This window comes from Lacerta agilis, chromosome 7 (assembly GCF_009819535.1).
Source record: "Lacerta agilis isolate rLacAgi1 chromosome 7, rLacAgi1.pri, whole genome shotgun sequence".
NCBI classification, from domain to species: Eukaryota; Metazoa; Chordata; class Lepidosauria; order Squamata; family Lacertidae; genus Lacerta; species Lacerta agilis.
The window spans coordinates 42216686-42243033 of NC_046318.1; the positions used below are offsets into that span (position 1 = coordinate 42216686).

General features: G+C 40.7%; 1 protein-coding gene across 2 annotated transcripts in view; it reads left to right on the forward strand.

The window, feature by feature from the left end:
* Nucleotides 1-4807: 4807 nt before the first annotated feature.
* MIB1 (mindbomb E3 ubiquitin protein ligase 1) overlaps nt 4808-26348 on the forward strand; it is a 43069-nt gene continuing 21528 nt past the window's right edge. For both annotated transcript variants that reach the window (XM_033155024.1, XM_033155023.1), the window contains exons 1-12: nt 4808-5074; nt 7722-7893; nt 8178-8307; nt 11630-11734; nt 14194-14260; nt 14930-15134; nt 15455-15638; nt 16751-16895; nt 18428-18561; nt 20081-20188; nt 21167-21364; nt 23151-23302. In XM_033155024.1, the coding sequence (XP_033010915.1) occupies nt 4846-5074; nt 7722-7893; nt 8178-8307; nt 11630-11734; nt 14194-14260; nt 14930-15134; nt 15455-15638; nt 16751-16895; nt 18428-18561; nt 20081-20188; nt 21167-21364; nt 23151-23302 (1829 nt within the window). In that variant the 5' untranslated portion in view covers nt 4808-4845. The remainder of the gene's footprint in view (nt 5075-7721; nt 7894-8177; nt 8308-11629; nt 11735-14193; nt 14261-14929; nt 15135-15454; nt 15639-16750; nt 16896-18427; nt 18562-20080; nt 20189-21166; nt 21365-23150; nt 23303-26348) is intronic.

The following is a 26348-nucleotide window of genomic DNA, read 5'->3' on the forward strand; positions in this document are numbered from 1 at the left end:
ACCACCAGCAGCAAGAATCTCTTCGCCTCCGCCCGCTGCTTCGCCACAGGGCATAGCAGGACACGCTGCTCCGCCCTCGCTCCCCCTTCTCTCCCTGGGGAGGATGGGTGGGCATTGAGACTGGAGCCGGCCTTCTGGGAATCGGCACGACGCGGACATTGATTGGCCCTCCTTCCTCTATGTGCAGACCGACCTTTATCCCGACTGCAAACGTTAAAGCTGAATGGGGGTGGCGGGGGTGGCATTCCTGGTGACGTGGCTCCATCGGCCTTTGTTGCGGAGGCCACACGCTAAAGAAACAAATATTGGCAGCTACTGGAAAGATCTCTGTCCAAATATTAGCTTTGATGCTTTTGGTTATTCTGGACATTGAAATCAACGTGTCTGCAAGAAGTTGCAGGTTTGCATGGCTGATCTCTTCACGGATTAATGATTTTCAAATCCATCTTCAGTAATGTCCGTACCTTTCAGCTATCAGGATTTGTGGCAGTCTCACTGAAAGTAGCACATGCCTGTTTAATGCCTCAATTATCCATTTAGTCCAGGACTCAAATTTTTACAGAAGCAAATCAGATGGCTGCAGGAATCCCACAAGCACATAGGAACATGGAAAATGCCTTATATAGAGTCAAATTTAACTCCATAGGCACTCACTGTAGGTATGGTCCATCTGGCTCAGTATTGTCCACAGGGTCAATTGGCCAGAGCCAACTGTGGCCAACTCTCAGGTGGGTAGGGCTATCAACATGGGGTCCTCCAGACATTGTGGCTCAACACCCATCAATTCCAGACAGAATGGGAAATACTGTAATCATGTTAGCTCCCCCTGCTGGAGACAATAAACCACTTTGAAGTTTGTTTGCTATTTTTTTTTCCAATCAAGCAGTATATAAATTTAACGAAAAAAATAGAAAAAAAATAAAAATACCAGGTCAGGCTATTTGTTTACCCAGACCAGTATGTTCTACAGCAGAGACAGCTAATCTGGTGTCTTCCAGACTACATCTCTCATCACAATTATTTTCTTTGCTGCCTGGAACTTATGGGGAGTTCTTCCACATTTGGAGGGCTGATTTTGGCTACCCCTGGTCTACAGACTGGCAAGATCTCTCTAAGGTCTCAGGCAGAGGTCTTTACCACTACTTGCTTTTAAGATTGCACCTGGGACATTTTGTATGCCAAGAATGTGCTCTTGTCAAGGCGGGGGTCGGGAGCTGGTGAGCAATAACTCACATGGTGTCAGTAAAGTTAATTATTTATCCAAAGAAAGAAAACAGATCAGGCCTAGTGAGCACAGCAGCTCTTCCTAGTAGGTCTTGCCGCAATGAAGCAGTTGTGAGGACTAAGGTCCTCTGCACTCTAAGGCTCCTCCTCCCCCGGGTCCCTGCTCAGCAACCTGAGGCACCTTCATCTTGTCCCTCTTTGTTCTGCCCTCTTCATTCCCCTTCATGTTCTGGGAGACTAGGGGGGAGGGGAGCTGGTTGCAACAGTGGGGGATTCTTCAGCAGCCTGCCTCTTGGCAACCCTCTTCTCCAGCTCCCGCTTCTGCCTCTGATTCAGCTGGTGCCTCCCACCACTTCTATGCATCCAGCCAGTCCATGACAGCTCTACATCATTATCCCTCCACATTTAGTTATCAGGCAAAATAACTATTGATACTAGTCTATTCCATCAATTAGTCTAATATCCCTTTAAACCATTTCAGGGTAATAATGGACTAGAGTCCCCCAATTTCCCAGAGTTTTAGCAGCTTTTACAATCCACTCCCTCCCTAGAGAAAGTACTAGAATCATAACAGGTTTCATAGAACTCTGTTTTGTTTGTTTTTTTAAATTAGGGTTACAGGTTGAAGATGAATTGCTTTTATCATAATTGCATTTACAAGGATCATGGTGATTGAGTGGGGAGGTGAGTGAAGGCTTATGTTATGCTATTTTAATAGCTCCAGGCTGTGGTGTGCTTTGTAAATTTGTGAAATATTGACAATAATATCTTCCATCAAGACCAATCAGGGTTAAAAATGCAGAATCAACCTTTTGAGTTCCACAGAACACTCCGTCAGACTAAATGTTAAAGGTAAATGGTGCCTCTGGGACTGCCCAGGGATTGCTTCGCAGGCCCCCGTGGGGCAGTGTGAGGAGGCACCTCTCTTTGGGGCAAGGGGGGAGGGAAAGCTCAGAGGCTGGGGCAGCAGCTGCAACTGCCCAGAGCACTCCCAAGGAGAAGGGAGAAGAGGCTGAGGGAATACTGCAACAGGATGAGCATTTGAAAAAGGGTGAGAGGCTGCCAGCTCTGCAGGCAAGGGGTGACATAACTGGGCTCCTGATCCCCACAGGGGTGCCGCAGAAAGAATGTAGATGGTCAAGGGAGCCATTGACCCAAAAAGCTTGAAAAACCTTAAGGGAACAAAAAGCACAATGACTAAGAGCCAAGAAAGAAAAAGGCAAGAAAATTGGTAAAATCTATAAAAAGTGTTTTGCTCTGATAGGCAAATTTATTCATTTATAATAACAACATTTATATGCTATTACATAAACAGATTTCTCTGGGCAACATAATAAAAATGTTGCAATCCAATCCAGTGTGTGCTGTGCTTAATAGTAACTTACCCTTCTTTGTAGTTCATCATCAATGTTCAGTGTACATCTGGTCTTGCTGTACAACCCTGCTCCTGGTCACATGATATCTCATCTTCAGCCATCCACCCCACCCCACCCCAAATATACTCTGTGTCAGAAGCTAAGCCACCAGTCGGTGCATGGAATGCACCTGCAAAGCAAAAGAAAATTCACACATGTATAGAATGACAAAACAAATCAAAAGTTGAGACCAGCACATTTGAATAATGGCTAGCTGTAATAGGCTTGGGATGGAATGCTAGGAAGGCACCATCAAGCAATAAGGAAAAACAACAAAGACACCATTAAAAGGAAATTGTTAGCTAGGTAATCAGAATGAAAATGGAAGCTGGACATGTGTTGCACGAAGGGTGCTGTTACGTACCAGGAAATGTATTGTATGCACACAGCTGGGAAAGCTACCATACACTGATGCAGCTTTGTATCCAGTTATTCTTTAAAGAGGCAGAAGGGGTATAACAATAGATTTCCCTAATTAATACTCAGGACACATTGCACCGGGCTTCCTCAGGGAATCAGTGAAGCCCAAGACCTGAAAGAAAACAATGGGGGTTGCCACCTGCAGTTTTATCACTTTAAAATAATCCCCCATCCCTGCTGCCCCAACTTTAGATGGCTAGTATCTGCCATCTATTGGGCGGAATTTGAATTGTACTTGTTTTTTGTTTTCAGTGGTAAGGGGAAAGTAATGAATTTGGTTTGACAGTTTCTAAGGCTGCCAGCTTTGACCACCTCATGAAAAGAGAAGACTCCCTGGAAATGACCCTGATGTTGGGAAAGATGGAGGGCACAAGGAGAAGGGGACGACAGAGTATGAGATGGTTGGACAGTGTTCTCGAAGCGACTGGCATGAGTTTGGCCAAACTGCGGGAGGCAGTGGAGGATAGGGGTGCCTGGCGTGCTCTGGTCCATGGGGTCACAAAGAGTCGGACACAACTGAACGACTGAACAACAACAAGAAGGCTGCCAGCTGGTGCAATACATGCAATCAAAAGCTTGTACACTTTATTACAAAAAAGCCATATATGTAATAATAAAAGTGTTAGTCTAAGGTTGCTTTTTGCACCAACAGACTCATACAGCTAGTCCTCTGGAAGTTATCACCTGGTCATTATTAGTAAGCATATCTGCAAGGATGACATCTTTCAATGCAATTCCAGTGGATGAAATAGTAGAATCTCCAAAGCTTTTTTAGAAATAAATAAAACAAAAACAAGTTAATGGGCACATTACTATTTGCAAGGCATGCCTGTAATAACAAGTTTCTTGAGGTTATATATTTTTGTCTTAATAAAAACTTTGCTGGCATCAAGTATTTTGCCCATGTCATTTCCCTGATACGTTCAGGCTGCAATCCTGGACCGAGTTTTGTGTACCAAGGACACCCATACATTTTATGGAGCTAGCATATATCTCTATTAAGCACATAAGAGTGGTGTGTAATATTCTTGTTTTATATCCATAATCTTTAAATGATTTTTACTACTTTCAAGACATTTGGACATTTTTACTACAGACGCTTTGATTGAAATATCTTGGTCGCGTTCGGTGTGATGAGATGATGCCGGTTAAAAGGGGCAGTGTTATGGGGATCCTGGCATCTATGGACAGTAGCAGAAAATCTATACTTGTGTACTTAACAATCCTAATACTTTTTGGAAAGTTTTCAAGGAAAAGCGGAAACAGAAAACGCCTTTAGAAAATGCAATACACGTCTCGGCTCCCTAGGTGGCGCTGAGGAGCCTCTCCTCTTTGTTCCGAGAGGGGCCATTCCCTCCCCCGGCAGCTAAAATGGCAGAACCGGGGCATGCGCAGGAGGGCGCGTCGCCCTTCCTCCATTCGCAAGGCCGCGGTGGCGCTGCCGCCATGGTACCCGGATGGATCAGCTGAAGCGCCGGGTTCGCCCCTGCATTTGGAACCTGTAGGGAGCGGCGCGAGCGCCTTCCGCGGGGGAGAGACCATCGCGGGGAGGAAAGGGGGTGCGAGCCGGCCAGTAAGCTGCAGGCGTCGCGCTCCGCTGGCGGAGTCCGCGTCCGACCCCACCCCTTTCCAGTGAGGGAGACCGGCCGGCCCGGCTCTGGCTCGACGCCTTTGTTGCCCCCGGCGTCGAAGCGGACGCAGCCTTTGGGCCCTCCTCCCACCTCCGTTTTCCGTTACTGGCCGCAGCCGCCCGTGACGCCCAATCTGCCGAAAGCGCTGAGGCAGGATGAGCAACTCGAGGAATAACCGCGTGATGGTGGAGGGCGTCGGGGCCCGGGTCGTGAGGGGGCCTGACTGGAAGTGGGGGAAGCAGGACGGCGGCGAGGGCCACGTGGGCACCGTGCGCAGCTTCGAGAGCCCCGAGGAGGTGGTCGTGGTGTGGGACAATGGCACGGCCGCCAACTACCGCTGCTCGGGAGCCTACGACCTGCGCATCCTCGACAGCGCGCCCACCGGTGAGAGGGAGGCGGGGGACGGCGCCTCGAGTCGCGGGCCGGGCCGAGTGGGGAGTGTGGGGCGGGGGGTCGCTTCCCAGCGAGGCTGGAGAGAGAGAGAGAGAGAGGACTTATTGTTCTTCGTGGAGGAATGTCGCTTCGCCCTGCCGGTGGCTGGCGTCGCGTCGTCGGGGCGCCGGCTTGGGTAGTCGGTAGACATCCAGGCGGCCCTCTGTTGCCTGCGATGGGCTTGTCCGCCCTCGGGCTCTTCACTGTGATGGAAACACTGTTTCCTACAACTACAACAACCCCCCCCCCCAAAAAAAGAAAGCTGTGACGGGTGGGGATGCCACGCAGCGCAGAAGGGGCGACAAGCGCGACCCTGTGCTCGTTCTGCTAGGAAGTCAGCTTCATTTACTGCAGGTGGGCTTGCTCACAGGCAAGAATGCTTAGAACTATTGTTTCTGTTGAGTATAGGCCCTTGGTATAAGTGTTTATTTGTTGAATGCTCAAATAAAATTTATATTTATAAAACTGCAATAAGTACAGCGAGGACGACTGTCTTCTTGAAAATGGGGACCTACAAATTTAACCTTGTCGTTTGTTGTTGAAAGGAAGTCTTCATTTCCTTGCAACTTTTCCCCACTTGGTGGTGTTAGGTCTTGGATTTTATAGGGCGATCCTTGGCTGCTTTAATCAAAGGAGCCACACACACCCCGGGTCTTTAGGGGTGCTTACTTCTAAGTAAGCGTGCACTGGATTGTAGCCTTTGACTGTGATAACTTTGAAAGAGTTCTTTGAAAGTGAATGGAACTACAGTATGTTGAGCATCTTCCTTCTCGCAGTAAACTTGCAAGTGAATGTTAATGGCAGATGTTCCTATTTTGACAGATACAAAGTGGTTTTTAGTGCATGTGGTATAATAGACATTTCAAAACTGCTAACAAACTACATTCCTCTCAGTAAATAGTAACAAGCATAGTAACAAGCAAAACCAGGTGGTTTGTACATTTTCCCGCTCAAACTTTTAATTAAAATACTCTTAGCCTTTTTTCTCAGATTATGCATATTAACTAATAATGGAGCCCAGTTCTATGTACAGGTATATTTACCCTGAAGCCCCTACTGAACATAATGTGACTCCCAAGTAAGTGTGCATAAGAGAGTTGTCTTTGTTATAGGGCATTCCACACTTGATGCATCACATGCAAAGTGTAAAGGGCATGCATGTGTGTATATTCATATTGCCTTAGGGGATTTTCAGTGCCTATAACAAACATCACCTAACATTTTATCAGTACTGTCACTCTTGCCCATTAGGCAAGAAGTTGGGCAGAAAATAAAGTTTGTGTCCCGTGATGAGGGACAGATACTTTTCCATTGCTGTATTTTTTCTGTGAAAAGGTTAGCTAAAAGTTTATTTAATTAATTTAATTGGTAGTGTAATAAATGGATATTGGGTAGTTTCAGAATTGTAAATATACATCATGACAGTTGGTTTTTGGACCTGCTAAAATGAGTATTTTAAGCATCCTTAGTACTTTCATAAGTTTTTTAACACTTAAGCAGTCCAAGGGAAGTCATTGCTGTTGAATTATATCTTTAAAATATGTGCAAGTATTTTAATAGAATTTCAAAATAGAGTTTTAAATAGTTTGAAAATTACATTTACAGTGGAATGTATACTTAGAAGTAAACTTGTTGAGTTTGGTGGGACTTACTCTTGGATAAGTCTTGGGATTGCAGCTGAGGCCCAGGGATCCAAGATGGCCTCTGTATCTTGACCAACACACCCACACCTCTTGTCAGCCTTGATCTGCAACCTCCCTAAATGTTTTTGCCTGGCTGGAATGTACCTTTGGCCTGTGATAAATGTTTGGGGCTGAAATGTGTTGGGGGTATATAGAGAGAACTGATTTTTGTGTGGCTGGAATGTAACTTGCTGTACAAAGGTAAGACATCAGTTGCTTTTGTCCACCTTTGCTTCTTGTCCTGCCCATTACAGGTGCATGACCCCTAGAAGGTTTGCCATGAGGGAATATGATCCTTGAGCTGAAGAAGTTTTCCCACCCTTGCTATACATACTTATCTGTGAGGACTTAATGCAGGCTTCGTCAAACTTGGCCCTTCAGATGCTTTGAGACTACAATTCCCATCATCCCTGACCACTGGTCCTGCTAGCTAGGGATCATGGGAGTTGTAGGCCAAAAACATCTGGAGGGCCGAGTTTGAGGAAGCCTGACTTAATGCATACTTACCTGATCTCAGTGAGGTTTACTTCTGAGTAGACATGCTTAGGACTGCACTGCTAAAATGCTTTGTCCCCTTCCTCTCAAATAAGTTCATTTCTAGCTATTATAAAACTTTCTGATATATTGAGATCACATTTAGATAATACATTACTGTCTCCATTGTATCGTAGAGTAGCTAATGTGAGTGGTTTAATGCCATCTACATCTGAGAACATCTTGAGTATTAAAGCCTTCAGTCACCAGCTGTGATGCTTTTTCAGTGTTCTCAGTTACATGGAGCAGTGGTGGGGAACCCTTGGCTGTTTAGCAAGCTGTTTTGTGTATACGTATGCTGTTGATGCATGTGCTCTTGTATATTGCATATGCTTGCATATATGCATTTCAAAATACTGTTCTAACTCTATTCCTTTCCACAGGAATTAAACATGATGGAACAATGTGTGATACGTGTCGCCAACAACCAATAATTGGTATTCGATGGAAATGTGCAGAATGCACCAATTATGACTTATGCACTGTGTGTTATCATGGGGATAAACATCACCTTAGACATCGCTTTTACAGAATAACCACACCAGGAAGTGAAAGGTACGTTTTAAATGCTCATTTTCATTAAAATGCCTAATTATGAGACTGTGTTGGATACAGAAGGGTCTTGTCACCACCTCAGATAATGAGATGTCCAATGTATTGAAATTTAAGACATGTTAAAAAAATTTTTTTTTTAATTTCTATCCCATACATTCTTGCAAATGAGCCCATGGTTTTAATCAAAACAGTTCCTTTTGATTCTTGAAAATTAAAGATTTGCTATTGAACAACTTGTTTTTAATCTGATATTTCTTGTAACACCATTTGATATTAAATTTTAGGGTGTTGCTGGAGTCTCGCCGTAAATCAAAGAAAATCACTGCAAGAGGAATCTTCACAAGTGCCAGGGTGGTACGAGGAGTTGATTGGCAATGGGAAGATCAGGATGGTGGCAATGGACGTCGAGGCAAAGTAAGAGTTCAGAATATGACAACTCCCTTGTCGTGCATAGTTCAATATCTGGTTAGGTTTTGAATACAGGACAAAAAAAATTCTTCAGAATTGGTGGACCTGTTGCATTGATGCACCTGTGGGCACTTACAGATTCAAATGTATTCTTGGTGTCTGGGGGATTTTTCTGCTGAGGTATTTGACTATCCTGCTGAGGCCCTCATCAACCTCTGGGAGAGGGGCTGTCAATACATTCTACAGGTCAAGTTGCTAGTATCTGTACCAATTTGGATCTCATCATAGTAGCAGAGCCAGATATGGATATAATGAGTGTACCATCTAGTCATGTTATAGTGATTTTCCACTATTACATATCTAGATGTTACACTAGATGCCTGAGGACATGGACAGTCTACTTATATATTCTTGTATTCTTGATCCTGATCCCTCATAGTTAAGTAGAGCCCGTCCATGGACTACCTGGACCACAGAAGTGACTTAGGCTTCTCTAAGGGAAATGCGGTAAATGAAGACATATTGAGACCCTTTGTGGGGGGGTGGGGAGAAGGGACTGACTGACCCTTAACTACCATCCAGTTTCTAACTTGCCTTTAAACTTGCTATTGAAATGCTTGGTGGTTTCTCCAGTTAGTACTGAATAATGGCAATTGCTGAAATCAATCCTAATTTTTTTTTGGTCTGGTTCCAAGAAAGAAAATATCTTTATTGTCCTTTGAGGGATAGATTTAGGTGTCTGGGATGTGTGTACCTACTGATTCTCCTGGATCAGTCCTTGGTATTGTGTCTAGTTTGGCTTGCTGACTTGGAACTTGAGGACACTTGTGTTGCAGCCACTCTAGTCCTTTCTGGAAGGTTGATGCCAGAAGGCAGTGCTGGGGGAAGGCTGCTCTGCCACATGGTTTTGGTGAGTAGAGTACTACAGGGTTCCTTTTTGTCCCTCAAGCTTTTAAACATCTCTAGGAAGCCATTGGGTGAGATCATCCAGAGGTTTGACCTGAAGTGCTGTTAATGCCAGCAGCAGCTCTGCTTATACATTTCTACCAGATAATTCCAGGGAGGTGGTAGACACCCCAAGCCATTGTTTGGAGGCAATACTGGAATAGATGGGGGCAAACAAATGGAAGCATAATCCGAGTCAAGGTAGAGAGAGGTACTGTTAGTGGGGAATTCTATTGAACAGGATAGGATTATGCTCCCTCTTGACAGACCCAGGTTTTCAGCTTTTGGATTCTGGATTTGATGCTAACCCTAGATGCTCAGGTAACGTTGGTAGTCAGGAGTGTCTGCTAGTGGTTTTGGATGACTCTCCAGTTACGACCTTAAATGGAAAAACCAGCCTACATCAGCAGTAGTAACACTCAGATTGGATTAATGCAATATCCTTTAAGTCAGGTTGCCATTAAAGACAACCAGAAGCTTTATTTGGTTCAACATGTCGCTGCTAAGATGATATTAGGAGGAAGACCATTTAACACTATCTTAACACCAGTTACACTGGTTACCAGTTTGTTTCAAGGCTCAATTTAAGGTGCTGGCTTTTATTTTTTTTCTATCTGAGAAATGGTCTGGGACCCAGTTATTTAAGTCCCGTTTCTGCTCATATGTACGGGATGCGGGTAGCGCTGTGGTCTAAACCACAGAGCCTAGGGCTTGCCGATCAGAAGATTGGCGGTTCGAACCCCCGCGATGGGGTGAGCTCCCGTTGCTCAGTCCCTGCTCCTGCCAACCTAGCAGTTTGAAAGCACGTCAGAGTGCAAGTAGATAAATAGGTACCACTCCGGCAGGAAGGTAAACGGCGTTTCAGTGCACTGTTTTGGCTCGCCAGAAGTGGCGTAGTCATGCTGGCCAGTCATGCTGTATTCCGGCTCCCTCAGCCAGTAAAGCGAGATGATCGGCGTAACCCCAGAGTCGTCCGCGACTAGACCTAACGGTCAGGGGTCCCTTTACCTTTTATGCTCATAGGAACCTCTCCAACTGGATTTGCGATCTTCATTCTAGACTTTGACCTTTCACTAAATCACAACTATTTGAGTACAGAAACAGTGCCTTTTTTGTAGTGGCACCCTGATACATAATTTAGAGCTGTACACTGGCTCATGCTGAATCCCAAACCAATTTGGGTTGACCTGGCATTTAGCTAGAGTTGGTTGAGGCAGTCCCATGTTGAATTGTGCTTACCCAGAGCATCCTGGGCCCCTCCAAAGGGGGTTGGGGGAGTCAAGGGGTTGAAGGAGATGCATACATCACCTACTCCCCATGATTGCATGTTTAATTAGCATTTTAAACCCAGATAAAAGTCAGCAAGTCTCTTGATTTAGCTCTGGTCTAGATGTGTGCTGCATTGAGGCTGCTTTGAAGTGCCAGATTGGGCCCTGAATTGGATCCGGGTATGTGTGTGTGGGGTGTACACGTTCTTAATGTAATTCTCTTTGTGTTAAGCATGATTTTATTTAGGAGAGGCTTTATCATGATATGCTAGGTTTTTAAGACAAATTAAGCTGTTTTATGTTTTGCTATGTTGTGAATTTATTGGTTGTCCAGTGTTTTTATATTTTGTGTAAGCTTATTTCACTAATGTTTAAATTGAAGGAAAGCTCCACTTTTGTTACTTGGTTAAAAACATAAAATGGGGGGTTGTCTGTTTGCTTGTGTCTCAAGAAAGACATGGTGCTTATAGCTGATTTAAGACTCTTCCTCTAAATGTGTGTAAATATTGAGACATAACTTGGCTTACTGCTTTGCTGATGTGCAAGCTTTCAGTCACCAACAGAGACCCTCCTGTGTGTTCCAAAATTTTCTAAGAGCAGAGAAGAGGGCTGGGGGGGGGGGCAGTGCCCAGGCTTTGGAACTCCTTTCCCAGAGAGAGAGCCACCTTGGCCATTCCCTGATGGTCATCTATTGCCGTGTGAAGAGCTTCCTTTTTGAAAACGTTCGGCTGTTAAGGGGTTTATCTTTCCATTTTTTGGTGCTGCCTTGTGTATTTTTAAATAATGATGTAGTTTTTTGGTTTTTTCGTATTTTTATTTATATATTATAACTTGTTTCTTGGCTGTCTTGAACTTTTTCAACAGGTAGGATATAAATGTCTTAAATTAGGACGCGGTAACCTTTGGCCTTCCGTTCCTATCAGCCCTAGCAAGCACATCCTATGGTCAGAGATGATGGGAGTTGTTGTTCAGCAACACCTGGGAAGTCAAAAGGTGCTGCACAACTGTTTTAAACAAATGATTAATAAATGGAAGCATTCTTATCTATAGGTTGTGGTTAAAGATTATTTACTTTTTTGGCAACATACTCCCATTCCTCTTCTTTACTTTGCTAGGTCACTGAAATCCAAGACTGGAGTGCATCAAGTCCACACAGTGCAGCATATGTTTTATGGGACAATGGCGCTAAAAACCTTTACAGAGTTGGCTTTGAGGGCATGGTAAGGAGTACAGCAATACAAAGAGTAAAATTGCTTCATGGGGGAATAGTAAAAATGGCTTGCGCTGTGCTATTGTCTTCTTTTGTTATATCCTTCTGTCAGTTTGCATGCTATTAGCCACTTCATTGTTCCTACAGCTGTAGGACAACTCATGCATATGCATAAGTCTGGTCTCAGTTCATTAAACATGCAAACTACTTACAACTTTGGAACTAGCTTCTATTTCAATCAAAGGCATTTGGTTTTGTAAATAAGATACTTACAACAAAATAAATGACAAAATTGCTGAAAAGAGTTTAATTCCCTAATATAATAATTTATTTACACCCTAGGCTGTAGTAAACATTTGAATAGTTTCATAGTATTTTAGTGCTCTTTGAAGTTTGATTAAATGAGAAGTGAGCTTTCCATGTGATTCCAATAGTACTACATGATCTTTGGCAAAACTGGGACAGTTTTTACTTTACTCCAGTTTGACAGTGCTATGTAGCAAACTGAGAAATGCAATGTTTCAGTAGAATAAAGTAATGTGTTAAATGGGACTCATTAAACATGAACATACCTGTTATAATAGTATGTCAAATGTATTTCTTCACTTTACTGAAATCATTTTTCCTTTTTTTTAAATCTCAATTTACTGCTACTGCATTTAATAGTAGTTTGCACAAATATTACTTACAATTTATTTCGTATGCAGGAAAAGTTTCCTATATACCAGTGCCAAAATTTTGTAACTAATGTGTAAATATGATTATACTTTTATTCCTGTTGTGTTGGCTGTTGTATTTAAATTCATCTTTCTCCTAAATTCTGAAGGAAATAGTTTTATTTTGAAACAACTGTTGCTGAATAGAAGGTGTCATTTGAGTCTAGAATCCTAAATAGGAAGGGGTTGGTTTTTTTTTTGGCTTCCTATTTAGGCAAATACATGCCTAGCTATTGGAAGCAGCTCAGCCATTCGTTTTTCATGTACATGCTTTGATTCTTTCTGATCACACTGATTTGGTGAGAGGAGTGAAAAAAGAGCAGTGCATTTCAATTAATCCTTAGAAATATAGGGTCAGATTATAGCAAGCATATTTGTAACATCACAGTGTGCTGTGTGAATGCATATGTGTTTTGCCTTGTAGTTGAGTTTTTTTTTTTTAACTTTTTATAAATGTTCTGAGGTAATCTGTTAGCAGCCTTTCATTTTATAGGATCATTCTGGTGTGTGTTCATATAACTTGGTGGATGACGTATTCTTTTCATGATGCAATCTGCCAGTACCTCAAGTTTAGTACTTGGGACCTTTTTTCTCAAGTAATAAAGAGAAAGATTTTTGAACAGCACATGGCTGGCTGATACACCACCTGTTCCTTTGTTTACTCCTCTAGTTCCAGCTGATACAGATTAGAAGACTCTTCCTGTTCGCTTCACACTTTAGTGTACATGCGTTGAATGACCTTTACCCAATGGGAATTGCTTCAGAGATAGCACCAGATGGCTGCTATTTGGATTAGGAATAGTGAAAGCAAGAGTTAGGGAAGAAGAAACATACTAGAATTTGCTGTTATCTATGGTATATTCAGTAGTGATTACTTTTTAAAATAAGTTGCTTATGTATCCTGTAAAGGATAAAATAGCATTCAGAATACTTCAATGTGCTTGTTCAAAATTCTAGAAACCATATATTTTGGTAAAACTATTTAACTTTAATACAACATGGTACTATTAGACTAGTGAAACAAAGGACAATAGTGTTGGACAAAGCCTTCTGTGAGTTGACTCTGATTGAGAGGGCACACGATATGAACAGGATGAGTGACAAAAGTATTAATTTATTTTCATATTTTATTCATAAAATATGTCAGTGGTTTACAACAATACTACATAAAACCACACCAAAACGCCATATAAAAATCTAAAATTACATCCATATCAACAGGACTAGCATTTCCCTTTATAGTGCTCTTGAATTAGCATTTGAAACAGTATCCGTCACAAAGCACAGTCATCTATTTTCAAATTTCCGTAGGCCACAGAAGGAAGGGTACAACGTAAGGAACATTAGGGGGAAGCGTGTTGAAAAAATGGTCTAGATCAGGGGTCGGCAAGGTTTACCCTGCCTGGACCAGTTCACTCCAGCGGAGATCCCTCCGTAGGCCAGATTGTGTGTGTGTGCCCGCAATTTCCGGCATCTGTGCAAACATGATTTCCGGCACCACGGAAGCGAGTCTCCATGCCGTGCTGTGCCAGTTTAGCGTGGGGACTCGCTGAGCGGGCAGCTCGGTTGGGGGGCGGCTCATGGGCCAGTTAAATGACCCCCATGGGCTGCTTGTGGCCCATGGGCCTTAGGTTGCCTACCCCTGGTCTAGATACTAGATTACTACTGTGATACAAATTCTCGCTCAGTATTTGTATTAAAATACTTAAAGCTAAAGATCTGTGTCTCTGTCTCTGCATTTGTTTTATTTTAGTCAGACCTTAAATGTGTTCAGGATGCGAAAGGAGGGTCCTTCTACAGAGACCACTGTCCTGTGCTTGGTGAGTTAAATGTAACATAATTTGAATTTTGCTCTGTGAGTTACTATGACTCAAGTCTTTGCGTCGTATCCAATGCTGGAGCTCCAGTGATGCAGTGGAATTCTGTGCGTGCAATGGAATGTCTCTTCTAGCTTCTCACATATCCTCAAAAACAGCTATGAAGGGTTGAGGGACCCCCTTCCACAGATTTAGAGTTGGGATTGGGGTGAGGAGGAGAAATGGAAATCCCATTGTACCAGTGGAACCCTGCTGGTGCAGCATTCGATATAACCCTGTGTGAGTGCATAACTTAGTAAGGGATTGACACCACTAAAGGTAAAAATACTTTTTTGTCTAGTATTTATCATAATTAACAATTCCTAGCTGTATGCTACTTCCGCTAGCTGTAATGGTGATACTATTATTTATATTGCTTAGTGAGTTGCACTTCTACATACATTTCAATGCTTGCTAGTTATAGTACCTCTTCTCCTTGCCCTGCTCCTTCCCAGATCTCTGCAGGGTTATGAGGGAGCTCCCAGATTTAGTGGGTGCACAAGAGGGAGAAGGGGAGGGAATTCTTCTCTGCCAAGGTTAAATCCTTGCACTACCGGAATGAGAACCTTAGCACTACAGCGGATCCAGTTGATAGTTTTGTTATTACCTTGTCCTTTAAAATTCTAACTTTAGGTGAACAAAACGGTAACCGAAATCCTGGTGGACTGCAGATCGGTGATCTAGTAAACATTGATCTTGACTTGGAGATTGTTCAGTCTTTGCAGCATGGCCACGGAGGATGGACTGATGGAATGTTTGAAACTTTAACTACTACCGGCACAGTTTGTGGCATAGATGAAGATCATGACATTGTTGTTCAGTATCCAAGTGGCAATAGGTACATTCTTACCCTATTTCTTACCTGGAATACTTAATGGGAGTCAGCCCTGGGAATCAGTTATCAAATTGAATTAGCGTGTGGGGCTAGTAACTTATTACAGAAATGTGACTACATCAATCCGTTTCATTTTACTTTAAACATTTGAGGGATACTCTTAAACTAGTAGATACAACCATGGAGGCGTATTGGACTCTTGCAAAATCAACCAGTTGTAGACTGGTAGATGTGGGTTAAGATTGGTTAGTAATGTAGCTGTACAGTTAATATAAACACCAAACACTTCATCATAATGTTTCATGGCCGTTGATACTTTTCAGGTGGACTTTTAACCCTGCTGTTCTCACCAAAGCCAACGTTGTCCGAAGTGGAGATGCTGCTCAAGGTGCTGAAGGTGGTACCTCACAATTTCAAGTGGGCGATCTTGTCCAAGTTTGTTATGACCTAGAAAGAATTAAGCTGCTTCAAAGAGGACACGGCGAATGGGCTGAAGCAATGCTTCCTGTAAGTTTAAGCTAAGTGGTTTCTTTTAAATGAAGAACCGTTCAATGCTGAAGGGAAACCTTTTGTTTTTGTGCTAATAGTATGCTGCAAAAACCCTTATACATTCTTGCTGTGGCAGTTGGGCAGAAATCTGTGCATCAGTACAGATGTTGGCTCATGTACACAATTGTCTGGTGTCAATTGTGCCCTTGTATCAGTGTCAGGATGCTGGTGTCCACTCATGTCATGTGGTGCTGGTATAGGAATTCCTAGTATAACACTATAATTCTGTCTCTTAATGCTTGGAAATAGAAGAATTTGATAGTCTTGGTACTTCATTAAATCAACATGTGAAGAAGACATGTCATTTCCCTCTTTCAGGACAATTGTTCTAGTTGTTCTTTTACAACCACAGCTTATCCCAGAAAATAATTAATTTCTGTTAACACCTTCAATGAGATTTTATAGATATTTGTGATACCCTTTGAAATAAAAGTGTGGCAGGTCTTTTTCCTATGCAAACCAAGACCACCATCCCCATATAATTAGCCCAGTGGAAGGAGAATATATGTCTTCTGCTGGATGTATTTCCAAGCTATTTACTTACATTTGCCATTGTGATGTGAGTAAGGGACAAGATGGTGGAAAAGCATGTCCTTTTTTTAGAGGAGCGCTGACAGTTGTCATAACAGAAATTAACTAGCTTTTAATTTAATATTATCCTGCAGATTTCTAGCTTTTATCTTTGCTTATCGTTATGATTCAAACAATAGTGGTGGCTTCTCCCACATGGTACCATCAAAGTCTTGGACTATAACTCCCATCAGCCACAAACAGCATGGCCAGCAGTCAGGGATGATGGGAGTTGTAGGGTTGTTGTTTTTTAAGTCAGGGTAGTAGACTCATTGGAATTAATTGAAACTAAGTCAGTCATGTTCATTAATTTCAGTGCATCTACTCTGAGTTGGCTTGCATTAGATGCAACTCAATAGTCCAAACCTTCTGGAAGACAGTAGACTGGGGGAGGCTAGGGTATATACAACTTGATTGAAAATATAGTATGGGGTGTGACAATCTGTACTTACAAAGCTATAACATAATAAATGTGTTTGACTGTCTTGTCTTCAATGTAGACTTTAGGTAAAGTTGGAAGGGTCCAGCAGATCTATTCAGATAGTGACTTAAAAGTAGAGGTTTGTGGAACTTCTTGGACATACAATCCAGCTGCTGTGTCAAAGGTAGCATCAGCCGGCTCCGCTATAAGCAATGCATCTGGGGGTAAGTTAGAAAGTTAGTGTCTGCATGATCTGAAATTATGAAAGGTGTGTTGTCTAAGAGAAAAATATGTAGTGAAAGTACCACATTAACTTTCAGAGAAATAAAATTTTCTGTCAATTATTCTGTTTCCAGAGGAGAGTGGAAAAATAATTGGGTGCTTTTACTTTATACATGAATTGATTTTAGAAGAGACTTTTGTTGTATGGTGTTCTAAATTGCTTCAGAATAATAAAAAAGCAGCTTGTGGATATAAATAACTTGTCTCCTTGGAAAAAGCTCTATTGAAGTCAGTGGGGTTTACTTCCAGGTAATTGTTTGTAGGATTGCAACCTTACTAGGTCAGATGCAGCTAAAATGTTCCATCAGTAGTAAACACTAGACCAGGTGTCAGCAAGGTTATCTGGCCATGGGCCGGATCAAGCCCACAGAGAGTGTCCATGGACCGGACATGTGCAGTGTGATGCTGGAAATCGCGCCTGTGCAGATGTTATTTTCGGCATCTGGACATGCGCAGACGCGGTTTCCGGCATTGCGCTGTGCATGTCCGACACTACGGACATGGGCAGATGTGATTTCCGGTGCTGGTTGGCAAGTCCCCACCCCGCGCTTGCTGAGTGAGTGGCTCGGTTGGCGGGCGGCTCGTGGGCCGGTGAAACAGCCTTCGTGGGCCACATCCGGCCCATGGGCCGGAGGTTGCCGATGTCTGCACTAGACAGCCCACAAGATGGTGCAAGAAAGCTTGTAGGTAGTTTCAGTGGAAGTAATTCCTTGTGTGTTCTGAGTCAGGCTAATTGAAGGCCAATAAATTGAAACTGAATCCTGGTAAGACGAATTCTGTGGGTGAACCACTGGAAGCTCAGACAAGTCAGGTGCCATTTCATGTCCCACCTGCCCTCAGCTATACACCTATTTCTAAACTCTCACAGTCTGCTCAACTTTAGGTTCCTTTAGAACCTTCCTTTTCTTTTCTTTGTGGAGTGGAAGTGAATGCTGTCCATTGAAAAGAATAGAGAAATCTATAATTTTAGAGTTAAGTGGGAGGAAACATACTGTGCTGCTGTACAATCACACCTAAAGGTAGGAGCCAAAGGTACAAGTCTCTGCCTTTGCCATTCATTCTGAACACTCAATGAAATGAGTGTTTTCCTATCTCTATTTCTTCAACATTCTGTAAGTCATGGAATCTCGCAGGGCTATATGAGTTTTTAAATGTACATTCCTATAGTTCTGTATACCATATGAATATCCTCAATATGTAGAAGTACTGCTGTATTGTTAGCTGGCCATGTTTTACTTCTAAATAGATAGGCACTTGACCCACCCAAGTTCACTACTAGAGGGAATGATTCTTAATATTTAAGTTATGTAGTGGTGGATCTGTTTTTGCTGCTTTTTTCTGGAGTAAATTGCAACATTTTAAATAGATAATTTGTTTGGTTTACGTAAGTGTTATAAATACATTGAAGCTCATTCAAGTGCAACACAACATTCAGATATTGTGATTTGTATTAAAATAGTTATAATATTCACAGAGCGATTGTCTCAGTTACTGAAGAAACTGTTTGAAACTCAAGAATCTGGGGATCTTAATGAAGAGCTGGTTAAAGCAGCTGCTAATGGAGATGTAGCCAAAGTGGAAGATTTGCTTAAGAGACCAGATGTGGATGTGAGTACTTTACGTTTTAACTGCTAATTCAAAAAGATACTTCCAGTTCCTTTCTAGGGTTTTTTTTTTTTTTTAATGGCGCTTCTCAATGGTCAAAACAAAGATAGGCCTTCCTTTTGTGATCTTTGCAGCTAGAGCTATAATGGCATGAGTAAAATGAAGAAGTTTAATTGTACAGTGCTTAAAAGGGAAAATGGGCCATTCCATTGTCATGGGTGGGACACTTTGACCATGTTTTTTGGTATTCACACATGTGTAACAATGTAAATATACATAAAAATTAACAAGCAAAATTTAAACTATGTTCTTAATAAGATGCTGGACATTTTACTAATTTTTTATTATTTTTATGGATATTTTTGACAATTTTATCAAATGTTTAAAGTGTTGTCACGGGTGGGACAAAAAAAGGACATGGAGCTTGAGATAAGTTTGATTTATGGAAAAACTCTGTGAGTTGGGAGGTGAATCAATGATAAACTCAGCATATCTATTTAAATCAATGTTTATTGGTTACAACTATGCAATCAGGAATTAAGTTTAAGAAATTTAACGATACAAAATTAAGGAAAAAATGCTGTCACGGGTGGGACAATCATCAATTTTTTTTTAACTTGAACACTTCTGTGAAGACTACGTGGGTGGACTTTTGAAAAGAAGGTCCATAAAATAAACTTCTTTTGTCTTTAGCTTTTAAAAAAATGGTTAGACTGCACGTTTGGAATCTTCCTCACCAAAGTCCAGCGCTCATCTAGCATTCTTATCAGGCTCATTTTTCACGGAATGGCCCAAATCAGTCCAACTCTGGTGTTCTTCAGCTTGTTGCTTTCGTTTGGCTCCTGTACACTGTATTGTTATCAAAAACTTTTTTATATTATTTCAACTTACCCAGAAGAGGAAGTTTTATCCTGAAATACTTGTTATAATTATCCCTTCAAGTAGCTAGGATTTGGGTGGAATGCCCTGGTTCATCCAAGAGAAGAAATAGTTAGGGAACTATGACATGTAGCCTTCACCCAATTTGTCTTGCTTTGGATTTCCCTGTACAGTATCTTGGGGTCTGCAGATACACTGAAAAGCATTTAAAATTTCTTGAAAAAGTAGTTTTATTGGTACTGTTTTAATACATAACAATTTGTCAGAATTTGATCCGATCTAGCCAAATGACTTTAAGGATGATCATTGACACCCCATTCCATAATCCTTTGGAATTTTTAAAAGGTAGCATTTTAATATAAATCTTAAATTCTTTAGTAGATTTAAAGGTCTTTATAGTGCATTACTTTAGCCAAGCTGGTTAGTGAATGAGATACTGGAATTTGAAGAGACAGTTCATCAAATTACAAGTATTAAAATGTGTTCAATACATTTTTTGTAAAGTATGTTGGATTATTTACTTGTCATTCAACATTGAATTTGTTCTCTAGATAGTTTGGTGCAGTTCTTGAGCATATGTACATATAATAAATGTATACTGTATTTGTAAGCTGCCTTGACTTGATTTATCATGTATTTCCAGGTGAATGGGCAGTGTGCAGGACACACAGCTATGCAAGCTGCTAGTCAGAATGGACATGTTGATATTTTGAAATTGCTTCTGAAACAGAATGTGGATGTAGAAGCTGAGGTATTTAAATCTTTAATTTGTCAACTAAATGCTACTAATAGAAGTCACTTAGTGTTACATAATGATTTTAAACTTTCAGATCAGTCATTTATAAATGTTTCTGGCTAAGGATTATTTTGACTTTTTATGACTCCTTTTATTGCAATCTGTTTAATTTGATTGTTTCCAGTCTTTTTAAACAAAAACACCATAGCCTTGAAGCATCTTAAAAGACTAACAGACATATTAATAAACTTTTGTGGACTACCATCCACTTCATCTGATGTATTCAGTATTATCCTGAGTTGCAGGTGTGTACATATATGCCTGTACCTTGGGGGAGAGGATTATAAACGGTGAGGTCAGAAGGAAATGAAATGCAGAAAAATACAAATTGTGATAATTACATAGTTTAACAGTGGCCATTTAAGAGATGAGACATCCATATTGTGATAGGGACTGTACTTTCAAGTGAAGAGGCAGGAAACCTGTGTTCTGCAGTTTGTGCTACCCTGCTAAATGGTAGAATTCTGCCCTAGTCTTTGCATTGTAGCTTCACTAGACTATTACATGGAATAGTTGTACATGTTAACAGCAAAATAACTGCCGTGATGCACAAGTAGTGCAATATGTGTTGTTTACATCTTGCCAAAATGTCACATGGACTGTACTTTATATTCTAATTTATTCTTTCTCTAACTGTTTTATGCCATTGCAGCATTTTCCTTTGTGGCTATTTATTTATTTAATGAAATATTTATAAACCTCTTTTTCAAAAGAAATATATAGGCAGCATACAACCTGTACAATATAATAAAAACAGCAAAAGTATTCCATAAAACACCAGTAGATATTGATTGGTTCAGTAACGAAATTTGTGTTGTGAAGGCCTGTATAAGACAGTTTTGCTATTGGTATAGAAAGTGCTTAATCATGAGCCAGAGTTATTGTCCAGTGCAAGAGTAATATGACTAATTCCACTGAATGTTGATTATTTAGGACAAAGATGGAGACAGGGCTGTTCACCATGCAGCTTTTGGTGATGAAGGAGCTGTAATAGAAGTTTTGCACAGAGGCAGTGCGGATCTCAATGCTCGCAATAAACGTAGACAGACACCACTACATATTGCTGTTAATAAAGGTCATCTCCAAGTAGTAAAGACATTACTGGACTTTGGTTGCCACCCCAGTCTCCAGGTAATTTAAGTTCCTGTTTATTATTTGTTTTGATACAATAAAATGTATGGAAACATGGGGTTATTGAATGTACATAAATAACATTAAAGTTACAAAATGGGATCTGCCTCCAAATTTCATATAATTGTTAGATTTGAGCAGTTTTTCTTGCTGTATGCATTGATTTGTATATGGAAGTATATGCAATTATGACCTTAAACATGCATTATAACCTTGATCTATGCAATCATAACCTTGATTTGTTGCCATTATTTCTTGGATTTGACTTGAACATGTTACTGTCAGTTCAGTTGTTGAACTTCTGTGGTGTTTAATAGTTTAGATCATAGACAACTTTTGTAATCTTGGGGATCTTCTACTATTGATTGAAACAGTATGTCTCAGTTTTTCAACCAAGTTGGTTTTATTGGACAGTAAGGGCTTCATAGTTAATAGAGTGCATGTATGTTCAGGGATAGCATGGTGTGTTGATGTATTACATTGCAAGACATTATCTAGCGATCTGGAGTGCAATGGTGCAATCTGGAGTGCAATTGTATTGGTATACTGATGGCACCCAACTCTCTCCCATCAGATGCCAGGAAGGCAGTGGAAACTCTCAGTCAATGTTGAGAGGCTCTTGAGCTGGATGAGGGTGAACAAGCTGATCTGGAAATGGGTGTTCAACCTCTTCTGGATGGGATAGGTATCACCTTATCAGGTTTACAGTCTGGGGACACTTGCATACCCAGCTGTGCTCCTACAGGCCAGATTATGGCTGTAGCAAAGCATGCTTTGGTATATGCTTTGGTTATGTCAACACTGGACTATTTCAACACACGATACAAGAGGTGTTCTTTAAATAGTGTGTGGAAACTTCACTTAGTATTTACAGATACTACAGATAAAATTTCCAAATGACAAAATAACTATTGAAATTCCTCAAACATAGATGGAAATGTATTAGACATTTTCATCATACCTGGTATTCTTTAAATATATGGTTGGTCTCTACTTACATTTTTTATATACAGTGGAACCTTGGTTCTTGAACTGCTTAGTTGACAAACAAATTGGCTCCCAAACACCACAAACCTGGAAGTGCTCTGGTTTGCGAATGTTTTTCAGAAGCCGAACATCCAACGCAGCTTCCGCTTGAGTGCAGAAAGCTCCAGCAGCCAATCAAAAGCCACGCCTTTGTTTTCAAATGGTTTCAAGAGTTGAATGGACTCCTGGAAAGAATTAAGTTCGAGAACCAAGGTTCCACTGTAATATATGCTGCTATTCAGATGAACCTTACAAAGCGGTTTACATAGAAACAGTAAGCATAAATTAAAATTGTAGAATGAAGCAGCAAAAAGAAGCTACAAAGGGGGAAAGTTATATTGAAAGTTGTATTTCTCCTCCCCTCAGGGCAAGATAGGTATTGAGTAGCCTACTGGAACAGTTTAGGAGAAGGCAGGACCACTTCAGCTGAAATATAGGGAGCTTGATGCTAGATGATGGACAGCTCTCCAGTCTTTTCTATCTTTTCCTCCTTCCCTCGGCATGATATTCCTTAAGTAGCCCAGTGGTGGTTATTGGAGTGGGGAAAGCAACCTCAGCTGAAAAATGGGGAGCCCTCTTAAAAGATCATAGTATTTTAGCAAAAGTAACATTTTGCATTGATCAAGTTAACATTCATGTTTTTATATTCTGTATAGATGTAATCTTTATATAGCACAAATTACTAAATGTAACTTTTGCATCAGATGTTTTCTCTGCAAATATGCAGTATAAGCAGGAATTAACTAATGCCTATTTTTAGGATTCTGAGGGTGATACGCCCCTTCATGATGCAATAAGTAAAAAACGTGATGACATCTTGGCCGTACTTTTAGAAGCTGGAGCAGATGTTACTATTACAAATAACAATGGATTTAATGCTCTCCATCATGCTGCACTAAGAGGAAATCCAAGGTACAGTAAACATTTGTTAGTTCCTAAAGTTCATCAAGAAAAAAAATGATTTCATTGTGGGAAAGACTATACATTTGTTCAGATGCAAGTTTCATTTGTACATTATGGCTTTTCTGTTGCTAAGTGGTTTAAATGTTCCCAGCAGCTCAAGTGAGCATTGCAGAACTGGTTTCAGGAGTCGAATGGACTCCCGGAAAGAATTAAGTTCGAGAACCAAGGTTCCACTGTAATATATGCTGCTATTCAGACACAGTGCAGGGCCTGTGTACACTTGTGCAGTTTATATTATATGATGTTTCATGTGTAACTGCATTTGTATTTCCATCCCACCTCAATCCTTTATTTTTATCCTGTGTTGTTAACTGCTGCCTATGTTTATCTGATTGCCACCATAATTCCTTCTTTTTGGACTCTAATAATAGCCATCATGTGGGGCTGTTTAGGCTACCACTACATGGCTATAACATATTATTGTGTTGGGAATGAAATTGTATTCTCATTGCTTAAAAATTCAGGTAACTGAATAGGTCGAGGTGACGTATTTGAGGCATGCTGATAGAAACCATGAAGAGGATTGATATAGAAGAGACTTGGAATAAAATAGCTATTAACTGATGTATCAAAACCATGACACTGGTCCTCAAAGTTAGAAATAAAGGCACATTTCCCAAGTATTAGAGTTGCATAAGAAAATGCTTCCCAGCACCTTATTCCTCCACTACTCTCTGCTGCCATAATTCTGCAGCTCTCAGAAGGCTGTAGGTACACGATCATTTGCAGTGCCACCTGTTGATAGATGCCACTGCAAACTAGTGTGAAGACAGCCTAAGAAAAATATATACTAGAAGAGATTATATGGGATCTGCACTGTGCAAAGCAGCATTTGGAAAATTTTATAGCTTTGGATGGCCTGCTGGCCTGCCCTTGAGAAGGAGATTCTATGCCCCTATATGGCAGCTGGTGATAGAACTACAAAGAGGCCTTCCTCTGCTGATCTTAATACCTGAAAAGGTCAGTAAGGATGGAGGTTGGAAGGAAGATCAGATATTGGCCCTTAGTTGAGCTTTAAACACTAATATGAGCACCTTGAATTGGGTGCCTGTAAATGAACTGACAGCCACTGCAGCAGTTTTAAAACAGAGGTTATAAGACTTCTAAATAGAACCCCAGCCAGTAATCTGCTACATTTTGGACCTATTGAAGTTTCTGAATTGTCTTCAAGGACAGCCCCAAATTGAGTGCATTGCAATAGTCCACAAGTTACTGTAACTAAATAATTACACTAGCAAGATCTTTATATCATCAGTTATGTATGCACCGAATTTTATGCACATATAGATAGACCCTGTAAAAATATCATGCTTACATAATGGGCCCAGAGTTGGGATAGTTGGGCCCAGTGGACAAGAAATAATTCAGGACATTTTGCTTGGCATAGACAATCTCTGCATCTGTGTGGTGCTGCCCTCATTTTTTATTTAAAAAATATTAACTGTTGGTGTATGACTCGTGTGTGTGTGTGTGCACGCGCTACTGTTCAGAGAAAATGAAAACAATATTTTAACTAAGTTGTAAATGTATTGTTTCTTTGCTGTACGAACTCACAACAATGTATTTCAATAGAAACAATGTTCATCTCTCCCATTCTAATTTGGGTCCTATAATTGTATCCTAAAAGGTAATGTTTAAATAAATGCCATGATCCTGGCATTTAATATTTTTCTATAAATTTTAGCATTTCTTAGAAGTATAGCTTCGCTTTGAATGCTGGTTCCTGGAGAAGAGATTGTAGCTGCTTTGCTCCTCCTCCGATTATCTTTCTGCTGTGAATTTAGGCATGGTTTGGCTTAGCTCCGGACATATCATGAGCTGTAACAAAGTTTATTGAAGGTTTGCAGCTCGTGATTCGTCAAGAAAGAGAAACTATGAGCCTGGTTTCAGATGACATGTAAACCAAACCACATTTTAGTTCACAGCACCAGCATGACTGGATAGAGAAGCAAAGCAGCTGCAGTCTCCGCTTCATGTGCTAAGCCATAGTCTATCTTAGTATTTGTGCAAACCAGGTCATAGTTAATTTAAAAGTGAATGCTCTTCATGTCTGCTCAGAACTTAAACTCATTAAGCTCAATGGAATTTATATCCAGAAAGATGTACTTAAGTTTACAGTGTACTTAAGTTTGCTTAATTTGTTCCCGTTGCTTACACAATTACTTTTTATCTGGACACCAATTGCTTTCCCAAAGCTTTAGTAAAAGCTGTTCTACTTACCTTGTACTTCTAGTCATGTGATAACTATAAAATTAGACTGCTTGCAATGCTTTCCCCTACTCTTCTTTGAATTTATTAACAAGCTTATCAACTCAGATCCTACTGCTTCAGCCCTGAAGTAATGCCATTAGTCACTTTCTACAAACTATGACTTGATCTATAATAGTTGCATGTTAACCGTATCAATTTGACCTGATTTAATAGGATAGTTTTTGATCCCATAATGCCCTTGTGAAAGAGTACTACTATCACAGATTCATCTCATCTTAAGCTTTTATAGTGGTGCTTGATATCTGTATTGGCCCTTTAGTGTTGAAAAAACACTCTAGTTTCGTTTTCATCTTTGTTAATTTTTGTAGAACACAATAGAAAAGAGGTCTTAGTGACTGCTTGCTACTCTTTAAACTTAATTTGAGTTGTACAAAGATGGTATTAAAATAGAGGAATTGTAGCACAAATATATTTACATGTGTTTTGCATTTATTTTATAAGAACTGACTTACATTTACTTTTTTTTAAAAAAAGCAGTGACATAAAGCAAGAGGAACTGTTAATCTCAAATTCATATTGCTATACAATAAGAATGTGCAGATGAGACACAATTTCAAATATTGAGGATTTTGGTTTGGAAGTGAGGTCCCTACTATAAGTTTGCCAGGAATAGATGCTGGTGGTCAGTTTTTGATAGTTTGTTTGCATTCATGTGCTTGACTGCTTTTAAAAAGCCTTCTTTTTCTTGAATATTTTCTTACTTCCATTATTAGCATAGCTTGTT